The sequence below is a fragment of the Protopterus annectens genome, chromosome 2.part0, assembly GCF_019279795.1.
Source record: "Protopterus annectens isolate FY-2018-M chromosome 2.part0, PAN1.0, whole genome shotgun sequence".
Lineage (NCBI taxonomy): Eukaryota > Metazoa > Chordata > Ceratodontiformes > Protopteridae > Protopterus > Protopterus annectens.
Window position 1 is genome coordinate 1,948,380,537 of NC_056728.1, and position 12,278 is coordinate 1,948,392,814.

General features: G+C 38.6%; 1 protein-coding gene across 1 annotated transcript in view; it reads right to left on the reverse strand.

Moving 5' to 3' along the window:
- Positions 1-12,278, reverse strand: part of MYOM2 (myomesin 2) — a 688,720-nt gene that overhangs the window by 176,122 nt on the left and 500,320 nt on the right. The window contains exons 25-27 of the mRNA XM_044061901.1: positions 7,150-7,286; positions 5,385-5,529; positions 3,976-4,035 (exon numbers count right to left, since the gene is read on the reverse strand). Of these exons, the coding sequence (XP_043917836.1) occupies positions 3,976-4,035; positions 5,385-5,529; positions 7,150-7,286 (342 nt within the window). The remainder of the gene's footprint in view (positions 1-3,975; positions 4,036-5,384; positions 5,530-7,149; positions 7,287-12,278) is intronic.

Here is a 12,278-nt window from a genome sequence, read left to right on the forward strand (position 1 = left end):
CACATTAGCTCTAGATCCAAACGCTACCACAAACTAACAAACAAATTCCTGAAGTTCATCACCAAGTATAGACTCAACCTAATACTTGGTGGTGATATTCACCCCAACCCTGGCCCACTCACTTCAGATACACATACCCCCTCTACTTGCATTCTAAGTTACAAACCTACAATTAATAGGCCAACTAACTCTCTCCTAGCCTGTCATCTCAATATTAGAAGCACTAATAACAAGGTACATGAATTGCATGCACTTCTGGATGTCCACTCCCCTGAGATTCTCTGTTTATCTGAAACCTGGTTAAAACCTAACACTAAAGACAATGAAGTGTTACCACCTGGGTACAACATACACAGGCTGGATCATGCTTCAAGGAAGGGGGGTGGGGTAGCTGTACTCTATAAATCTGAGTTGAATGTCACCATAGATGTAATACAACCACCTCAGATTAATAACTCAGAGATTCTTGCCACCAAATTGCAACTTAATAAAAATAAATGCATTAATATCATCTGTATGTACATTCCCCTGGGTAACAATATATCTACATTTGAAGATATCCTGCACTGGCTATCATGTCACTACCCCCAAGAAACCCTACTACTTGGAGACTTTAACATAGACTGGGACACCTGTTCTTCAGAATCCCCAACCACTCATATTAACCTGCATGCATTTACACAGATTATATCCACCCCTACCAGGATAGGTAAACCCAACCAAAAAGAAAGTATACTTGACTGGGTACTCATAAACAGTCACCCCCAACTGTACACCTCTGGTACCCTCCTTGATGGCCTACGCGATCACTTTCTCACATATGTAATTAAGCACAAAACCATTAATTCACAACAACCCTTACTCAGAAAGGTTAAAAACAATAAAAACTTTGACCCTGCCAAATTCCAACAAGAACTAAACTAATGTAATTGGTCTATTCTAAAACACCTCCCCTTAGAGGAAGCAGTAGCATACTTTAACAACAAATTCCTTGAGATCCTTGATTTGCATGCACCTGTTCGTTCAAAGAGAACCAAGGCAAAAGCTGTGCCATGGCTTTCTAAAGAGTCTAAACTCAAAATTACCCTTAGAAACAAAGCATGGGCTTTATGGCATTCTTCTAAAGTCCCTCAAGATCACATTAAATACAGGCAATCCAGGAACGAAACCAAAAAATCAATTTTACAAGACAAAAAACAATACTACTGTAATTTACAGACAGTAAATCAAAATAACCCTCAGAAGTTTTGGGCAGGTTTAAATAATCTACTACATCCTGGACAAACTTCAACCCCAATCCCTGCTGCTACTATTGATAAAACCCCTGAAGATGTTTCTGACAGTTTTAACCGATTCTTTACTGAGACAATTCAAGCCCTAGCTAGCCAACTACCTCCTAGCTCCCCTGGTCCTGAAAGTAGCACCCCTAGAAACCTACTCCCGTTCAACTTCCAACCTGTCACCACTTCACTTAGCCATACCTTGATAAAAAAATTAAAACCCACTACACTTTCTGCTGATCAACTCCCTACCGAGTACCTACAAAAATCAGCTGATGCTATTGCTTACCCCATCTCAATACTAATTAATCGAACCATAATAGAAGCTAAAATTCCCACCATCTGGAAAATATCCTATGTAATCCACTTCACAAAGGAGGCAGCTCTACTGAATTCTCCAGTTATATGCCAATAGCTATACTCTCTCCAGTTGCAAAGATTATGGAAAAATGTATTCATAGACAACTCATGCACCACCTAATCCAGAATCACCTTATGGCAGACACTCAGCATGGCTTCTGTCCTCATCACAGCACTACTTCAGCCCTCCTAGCCTTTACCAGCACCATAAACCATAATCGCAACAATAATTATATATCCTCAGCCCTCTTCTTGGATCTTTCCAAGGCATTCGGTATGGTTGATCACCAACTTTTAATCCACACCCTGCAAACATTCTGTCTAGATACTGGAGCCCTTCAATGGTTTCAATCCTACCTGAATGGTCGACAGCAGGCTGTCCTCTGGCAAAACAAACTCTCTAACCTTCTACCTAACACCCTTGGAGTACCACAAGGCTCTATACTATGACCCTTGCTGTTCTCCATCTTCATTAACGACCTTTATACTGTCATCCCAAAAGTCAGCTGTATCCAATATGCTGATGACTCTACTCTGATTTGCTCAGCCACATCTCCAGTAGAGTTATGGCCAGCTACCCAGACCACCTTTAATACGATAGAAAACTGGCTTTCTGAACATCGTCTGATCCTAAAATCCCAAAAAAACTAAAATGCTGTTATTTTCACCAACACGTAGGTCTACCACTTTCACCTTTACCATAAAATCAAATGATGGCACAATAATCTCCCCCGACCCTTCTACAAAACTATTAGGTGTCATCATAGACAATAATCTAAAATTTGACCTACATGTTAACCAAACTATCAAAAACATCAATAAAAAACTAGGGTCACTTTACAGAATAAAAGCCTTCCTAACCCCTCCAGCTAAAATTGCCATAGCTCGCTCTCACCTTCTTTCAACCCTTCTGTATGCATCCCCTCTACTCTCGAATTTAAACAAGACTGTCCTTAACAAACTCTCAATTTGCTACAACCACATTGCCAGGTTTGCCACTAGGCTGCCTTTTAGGACACATCATTGCATCAATCTAAATCGGCTTGGGTGGCTTGAACTACCCAGCCTAATCAAGTATAACCAACTGATTATGGTCTATAAAATCCTCTATAATCTGGACAATACTCCTGCACTTAAAAATATTATCACCCCCTATAACAATCCTAGACCACTTCGATCCTCTAACAAACTACTAATTCAGACTAGCAAAATTAATAACACAGTCGGTGATTCTCTCTTTGCAAACTCTGTAAGTAGATCCTGGAACTCTCTTCCAGCTGATATTACCTTACTTTCTACCTTAGGTCAATTTAAAACTAGACTCAAACAACATTTGTCACTTAACTGGCTATGTCAATGTATCAAGCCTGGCTAACTCTCTCTAGAATGTGTAAAAATCTTCTAACCAGTTTACTGTGTAATTTAATTTAATCCTGACTTGCGCTCAGGATTAACTGTAACCTGCGGAACTTGTTTAACTTGCTTACTTATGTAATCTCTGTAAATAGTCTGTAATATGTAACGCTGGTATTATTTAATGCTGTATCTGCTTACCCTTGGAGCTTTTCTCCCTGGGCCTCCGCTGAAAATGGACATGCATCCAGTCAGACTATCCTGGTCAACAAATGTAAAATAATAATAAAATAAAATAAAAATCTTCTGGGTGACCAATGCTATGAAGGACAGATTATAGCCATTGGACTTAATGAGAATGGCTGGAAGAACTTGGAATCATTCCTGGAGAATGGGGAAGGCTGGTCTTCTCTGACTGTCTTGCTACCACTGCAACACTCATTGGAAAATGTGGATTAGAAAATGTATGGATGGATTAGTTGCAGAAAACTTTGAAACAGTATTGTTTTGTTCTACACTGGGTCATAAGAAAAAATTATTTTCCGCCGTTTTCTCACAAAGATAGTGGTACCGTGGGGAACAAATAATTTGGCATCAGAGAAATACCAAATCAATCAATCTGTGGATATGCAAAAATTGTGAGCCAATGGTGTAATGTGTGCTGAACGAGTTTATATGTAAAGAGGAAATGATGAAAAAAGCTCCTGCAAAATCAACCAGCCTGAGAGATGTTTACTCTCAGAGATACTGCAAAGTAAATGGCTGATCATTCACTAGATGATAGCTTTTGAATTCTGCCTTTTATAGATGTGCAAATGTGATGTGAAAGTGTCAGTAACAGTCTTCATAAAATATTTGCTGCTTCAATAAAATCTATGAGATTATCTTTTTAATCCCAAAGCTGAGAATGCAGTTAGCCCAGCTAATGGGTAAACTGGATCTTAATGTTCTATAATATGATTCAAAAGCACAATAAACATACCTTGTTTCCTAAGATATTCTCTTCTCTGGAATTCTGCTTCAGCCAAAGCAGCTTTAAATGCTTAAGTGAAAGAAAATGAAGAATATTTAGTTGTTATTGTCTGGCAAAAAAGTAATGATGGCAGTTCATTGTGTGAGAACACTAAAAAGCAACACTTACTTTATAAAAAGATACTCTTGTTATACAATGTATAATGTAGTTAAGCATCTGCAAAAAGGTGCTCACAGAAGCAACATTCATCTTTCATCCTTATTTTAATTTTAGAAAAAAGTCTAATGCAGATAGAGCATGTTATATGTAGTTATATCAGATCATATCCTACTCTGCATGGAGTATTTAGTGTACATATTTAAAATTGTTAAATTAATCATAATCATGGCCTTGTAATAATTATATCCAAGCTGTTCAGCTCAATAGTTTAACCGTTCAACTTTGGTAACATGATGCAAGTTGAAAGCTTGCAAACAGATCTAACCACCATTATTATCTTCATCAACCCCCTTTGCCCCATTTTTTACACAATAAACACAGCAAATCATCAACCAAAATGGGTGGATGCCTGTTTATAATACTTGCTATTGGCATGAAATTGCACAAGGAGCTTAATGTGCATTAACTATCAAAACCGCTGACTGATGCTCTGGTAAAATATTTGTTTAAAAGCACTTTGTGTGACAAACACAATCAGATCCCCCCAAAATTATCAAATATTTCTCCTAAAATTCACAAATCTGCAATGGGAAAATCAGAAAAGGGTATTTTTACAAACTTAGTTTTTCATGCACAGGCACAAACACACACACACACACACACACACACACACACACACACACACACACACACACTCATACACACGTGCGTGCGCGCACATGCACCTATACTTTGGGGGCTGTATACTCACACTCCCAACTAATTAATACAGTAATCCAACCTCAGGTTTGCTTCTGTAGAAAAGAAACTTTCCTAACCATAAAACCATAAATTAAATTTATCAATTCATATCAAATCTGCCATTAGCAATTTATGTGACTTTTCATAATATGTATTGTAGTGAACAAACTGACAGAGTACTACAGTGGCAGGGTATATGTGTGAATTGTATCTTCAGCACATTATTAGTAAAGGTACATCAAATACACATTACATAATGATTCCAGGAATGGGCCAAAAATGTCAGGTACAACTCAGGAAATTGTGGATTATTGTTAAAGCGACACATCTGTGCTTGCATAGATAAGTATAATTCAGTATAAGCATTTACAGTTACAATAACACATATCAGATTGTCATTTATAGTTCTGAGAGGTTAGAATAAAATCATTAAAGCAATAGCTGCAATTAATTATTTTCAAAGCTGTATTAAATAATAATAAGATGTAACTAACTCCTTATTAATGATTTATACATACCGTCCCCAATAAGAACCAGGGATGACTGGTTCTTGGCTTTTCCATCCTGAATCTGTACAGTGTAGGTACCTTCATTTTCAATCGTAAATCTATCCATCCACATCTCAATAATGCCATCTGGTACATTGCACTTAATTTTGTGGGTCTGAAAAGAGGCAAACGTGATAACAAGGGTCATGGTGAGTTTACTTTCAAAACTGCTGTGATAAAATGAAAAAGAAAGAAAGGATTTGCCATTCTCAGTGTCACTTAGATAAATGTAGTGTAACTTGGTGCCCCCTTGTATAACCTGACTTGCATATACAAAAGTAGGCCCAAATATAAGGAAAAAAAAATAGCAGATGTTGCCATACCAGTATAATGAAGAAATATTTGCAAAAGAAATCCCTGACTCTAAGAAAATGAGTCTATAAAGCACTCAGTAGCTAGGTGACAGCACCTTATATGTGTTAGTCAGGTTAGGTACAATGGAGGAAAAACATACCCTAAAAATATTGAAAAAAAAATACGCAAGACTGTTAATGGCCAATGTCTTGTTTTTACCCAGGATAACTCAGAGAAGATGCAACAGTACCAAAAATGTTAAAATACTATTAAAAGCAAGGTTCTTAGTGTCTATTCCTCCTCTGAGTCTTTTTCATCAACTGATTTGACTATGTTTAATTACTTGAAGCAAGAAGGCAAATGTTTCACTGCAAAAAATCACACGTCTACCTTAACTATGATGCAAAAGGTCTTGTATATTAATTTTAAACAGCAGAAACGTGTGTGTGTGGGGGGGGATATATTTGAACCAACAGGGAAGTGAATCAGTACTATTATTGATTGTCGGCATGCATTCTGGATTACTCATGATTATTTAAATACCTGGAAATAAAGACACCGAATAACACAAGGGGAGTTGGAGAGGTTACCACTCATTAATTACTTGAAAATGTATTTTGTTGTGTTCTGTGCATGTTCAGTGAGTTTACACCTTACCAAATGCTTTCACTTTTGATCTACATGTCATTGGCTTTGATTGTATTAGTTCTGATATTTTGTCTGAAACAATTACCTCAAACCCAAGTAATTACAAATTTGTTTTGATTATGGCACAGTAGATTTATTGAAAAAGATGTTGCTACAGAAAGTTAACAGAACATATTGTAACAGACAAATAGACATTTTAATGTGATGCTCGATTTTTATTTAGAAATATTTTAAAATATAACTTTCTAAGCAGCTTCACTGATGATATTCATATTCATTTCTCATTGCAGACAACCTCCAGTAATGATTATACCAATATTTTTTGACCCCATTCTAAATCCTTCTTAGGACGTGACCCTCAGAATGTTTATATATATTTACATTTATAATAAACATATATGCACATCACTTTTATGTGCATGAGGCAATGGCAAAGTAGTGAGCATGCAGTGGGCTTACAGAAGTGTTAATGGCATTTCACACACGGGTGGGCCCTCCTCCCCATAACCAGTATTCTCCTCTTAAGTTCTGGACCTCACTAGTGACCATTAGCAAGACTTGTGATCCCAAGATCCACTACCATCATATGCTACCCCCAAGGGAAAATCTTCATGATCCTTCTCCCTCCCCTGTGGTCCTGTAACATCAACTCTTCTAATCAAATAGAGGACACAGTACTGCAGTTTCAGGCCAGCCACTGTTTGAAAAAAATACCAATAAATGCCTCACATGTTTCTAATAACATTGTAAATAGTCAAATAAATGAACTTCAAAATAACTTGTAACAACATACCTCACTATTCTTGACTTCTTTGTCATTTATGATGAAGTGATACTCTGCTGATGGTGACAACTTTTCAGCCTGTAGCCAGAACCGAATCTGACCTTTTTCAAAGATTTCATAAGACAGTTCATACTTCAAAGGTATTGCTGTAAGTAAGATACAAATGTTCTGCAAGTGAGTTTAGGGGACCTCAAGATAAAACATTTCAAGCACACTACAATTTTGTTGTTTACTATTTGATATAAACATTGTAAATTAGCTGATAGAAAAGGACTCTTAGAATCACAGTGCTTGTATTCCAGAACTAATGCCTTCCTCTGTTTTGTCTTTTCAATAGGAAACATGACTTTTCCCTTTCTGCTTACTTATATATTCATATGGCTTTGTTGTGGATATCTGCAGCACCTTCCTTACCTGGCATTAATATCAATGATAACATTTGATATGGGGGTATATATTGCACACAGGGTAAAGTGATAGGTTGCCCTTTACGTTTACTCTATCTCTCCTCCCTTCTACTCTTTGCCTGTTCCTGGCTCTCAGCTTTGTCCATCTTTGAGGCTAAGATAAAGAATGTACATTAGTCCTTAATACAAAACTAAGATATATTCTGGTAGTACTGACCAATATGTTCCAATGCAAATTTTAGTTTTGCAGAGTTCTCAAAGATGAAATATGTGTGTGTTTAACAATATTCTGATATTTCCTAGCCTCCTCTGATACTGCAAACGCTGTTTTGAGTGAGTCTGCCAAAATATTTCTAAATTTTGCAAACCTGTCTTGTATTGTGAACATTTCTCAGGGTGAGAAAAATTATTTCCATAGATTCTTAATATTGAAAGAACACTTACTTATGTTGTATAGCATTTGTTACTGCACTTCAGCTCAAATCCCCTTTGTTCTATATCAGAAGGGTTCTTTTGTACTCTGGTGGGAGCAGAGAGCTAAATTCAACAGTATCCAAGGTGGGAACTACTGGTTGATAGCTTTTTATGTTTTTATCTGATTTGCCTGAATGTTTAATTTTATCAAAACCTTTCATTTTGCTTGTATAAAAGCATTGTGCAAATGGGGTTCCCATGCATGCATATAATCAAACCTTTCCAGTTTAAAATCCTAATTAGGAAATGCTCTCCATAGTCTCCTTCTATTCACAGCTGCTCAAGGAGCTGCCAGTTTGTGCAGAGGGCTGTACCACTGCAGGTCATCTAATAGTATACTAATAAACACTCTCACTTTGACCTTTAAGTGACTGTCCCCTATTCCTTCCGATCTAGAAATTCTGTTTCCTTGCTTTACATAGCATAGGCTAGATTCAAACCTGCTGAATCTAGACTGTTTGGTATCACTGTGCTCTTTTACCAGCCATCTTGCATTAAGAGGGCCTCCATGCATCCTTGTGGCAGATGTGTATAGTTCAGGACCTATCTGAGATGAGGATTGCTGGAGAAAGGCTCAGTCTGGGGTTTTCCCATTGGCAGCTGTGTTAAAACTGTTTACATTTGCCTGTATACAAGCCTCCCATTTATGCGGGTTTGAGCTCAATTTACAGGAACTGCTCAATATTTGGCAACTTTAGCCAGAGGTCTGGAGTGCTTCTGCACTGAAATACAAGTCATCCACTAAAAAAAAAAATCTGAAAAATAAGCATATTGTAAGCCAGCACTGCACTTTGTTAACTGTGTTTGATTGAATTACTGCTTCGTTTTTTGCTGTCTGTGACTGCATTTTACTCTGTACTTTGAAATTGTGCTTCATTACCTTATATGGCTTAGGCTAAATTCAGACCTACTGAATCTAGATTGTTTGGTATCACTGTGCTCTCTAACCAGGCATCTTACATTAAAAGAGCCTCCCTGCACTCCTGTGGCAGAGGTGTGAGGCTCAGAGCCTATCTGACTTGGGGATTGCTGAAGAAAGGCTCAGTTTGGGGCTTTCCCATTGGTAATTGTGTTAAAACTTCTTAAATCTGCCTGTATATAAGTCTTGTGTTTGCACAGGTTGTCACCAAGTATACTGGAGCTGCTCAACATTTGTCAGCTTGAGCCAGAGGTCAGGAGTACATCTGCATTGAAATCCAAGACATCCACTCAAAAAAAAACACCTGAAAAATAAGTATACTTCAAGCCAACACTGTGCTTTTTTAACTGTATTGAATTGAATTGCTGTTTCATTTTTGCAGTTTGTGACTAAGCTCAGCTAACTCACTTCCTTCACAAATACCACTTTCAGAAAAATCATTTCACAAGGGATGGGCAAGTACCCATCATTTCTCCTGAGACATCTTGAGACAATGTAGCAATTGCTTCATGTATACTGACAACCATGTACTCCTAAAATAAACTAACACCCTATATGAGAGATGTGAATGCACTGTGACACTAGAGTCAATTCTCTCACATAAAACAAACTAGACATCAAACAGGTTGTCAGCAAACATGCTTCACCTCTCATGCAAGCCTCACTTCTCACACAAATTAAAGTCATGACACAAACTGATACGTGTGGAGGTATTCACTAAAAGCCTACTAAAAGAACAGAGACCTCCCAAACGCACACTCACCACTAAGCATAAAGAAACCACTACACATATCAACACACACATCAGTGTCTCAACAAATAAGTCCCTAAGGCAAAACACATCAAATGTCTTGGTCATAGGTGACTACATAGTTAGACACACAGATGTCGCCCTTACCAGACTGGACAAGGAGAGGGTCACAGTCAGCTGCCTATCAGGTGCCAGGATCCAGCAAATAATGAATGCACTCAAGTCACTCAATAACAAGTGTTGTTATGACTCTATCATAGTCCATGCTGGAGTGAATGACTTGAAACATACCTCTCTGGACTATATGAAGAGAGATATGATGGAATTCTCTGATTATGGGTCCCAGATAGGCATATCCCTAGCCCTAAGCAGTATCCTACCCCTATCCAGGATGATGTCACAATATAAACAAAAAATGATTGACTTCAATAATTAACTCAGCTTCTAGTGTCAGTCAAGGGGGCTCCAGTATCTCTCAACCTGGGAGGATATGGTAGACAGACCTCACTGCTTTGCTAGAGATGGTCTGCACCTATTGCCCTTAGGCTTTTGGATACTGGCAAAGGCCCTTGCCTCCCCCATAGTACATTTTTTTTAGACAATGTCAAAACAACACATTTTCCAACATAACAAAATTGAATCAAGACAAACCCATGGTCGTTTTGTTTAATGATAGGAGTTTAAACATGAAACTGTACTTCCTGGAAGGATTTCTAACCATGGAGTATACTGATGTCTGTGCAGTTAATGAGACATGGTTCAAGGCTGCTGAGAGCACCCTGGCCGTGCAAGGCTACAATGCCTTCCACATGTTCAGACCTCAAAATGAGCATTGTATGAGATGTATCCATCTTCATTAAAACCAAATGCACTTTGAGAATGATCAAACAGCATGGCACTTTGGAACTACTCCATGTCCAATTAACAATTGGGAAAGTACCATACCACATCATTTCTAGCTATAGATCCCTCACCATGAACCAAGATAACCATGCCACCTATCTTTCTTTACTGGAATCCATCGCCATACAGCCCAACACCTTAGTCATGGGAGATTTCAACTATCCTTCCATAGACTGGGGGACATACATGAGCAAAAACATGCTCACCCAGAGGTTCTTGGGCTTTGTTAACATAAATGCTCTGAAACAGATTGTCTGCACCTGCACTAGGGGTTCTAATGCTCTAGACATTGTACTTATCAACACTGGGGGGTTGCTGTACTTCCCCATGTGTGATTCACTCCCTGGTTAGGGTAGACCACAAATCAGTCTCATTTGAAGTAACTAATAGAACGGACACCCACACAGGAACAGAAATTATAAATAACTTCAACAAAGCTAGTTACCGCATATTAAGTGAGGATATAAAAAGCTTTATACCACCCACATTCACAAACACCAATTATCACTATGCAGAAGTATATGCAAATGCCCTGTACAAACACTTAAGCAACTCCATAAAGTCTGCTGTACCTGACTGAATGAAAACCAGGTCTTCTCGTAAAAACAAGACACCATGGTGGACTTCAAGTATAAACAGATTATATAACAAGAGGAAGAAACTCTTGTCCGAAAGCAAGAAGGATAACACTCTGCAGAAAAAGTGTTCCCTCCAGGAAAATCAGAAATCTTGAAAAGTCATTTAAAGCAAATTGTGAAACTAAAGTTGTATCCCTAGCCAAGCATAATCATAAGTCTAAAAGGGAATGCCCGGCTATGTGCTGAACTGGTTGTGGATGGGATCACTCATACTATACAGGAAGATATTGCCAGCCTGCAAGCTGACAGATTCAGCACAAACTTCACCCCCCCCCCCCATCCTCACCTACCATATCTCAAAGCATACATGACACCAGACCTCTGCCTCATATTTCTAGAGAACAGGTCCATCTCTGCATTCGCCAAGGCCAAAACCAGAGCCTCAATGGGACCAGATAATATCCCAGGTTGTTTACTAAACAATCTAAAACAAGAGCTAGTCGACCCCCTTGGTGTTCTCTTAAATCATAGCTTGAGAAATGGCTATGAGCCTGCAGAATGGGGAACAGCAACAGTAATCCGCCTGCACAATACGGGGTTATGAACTGACCCTGGGGGATACAGACTATAAGTCTAACCAGCCTTATGTGCAAGACCATGGAAAGAATTATCATGGACCTTATCAACGAGGACATAGGTGACCTCCAAAGGCTGGACTCAATGCAGTTTGGCTTCATTAAAGCTAGATTATGCTTATTAAACCTGGTAGATTTCTTTGGGAATGTCATCAAAGCCATAGATGAAAGTAAGCAATTGCATATTGCCTATCTCGACCTTGCCGAGGCTTTCAACACAATTCCCCACTCTGGCATCATTGAGAAAGTCTCCCAGATATGGGTTAGCCCTTACATTACTAGATAGGTAGCCAACTAGTCCACTGACAGAACACAGTCTGTCGTAATTGGTGACTCCACCACCACCAGTAGACCTGTCACCAGTGGAGTACCAAAGGGCACTGTGCTGGGCCCCTTACTGTTTGGCATCTATTTCTAGACATCCAGGCCAAAGGAGACAGCCTTTGTCTCACCAAGTTAGCTGATGACTGC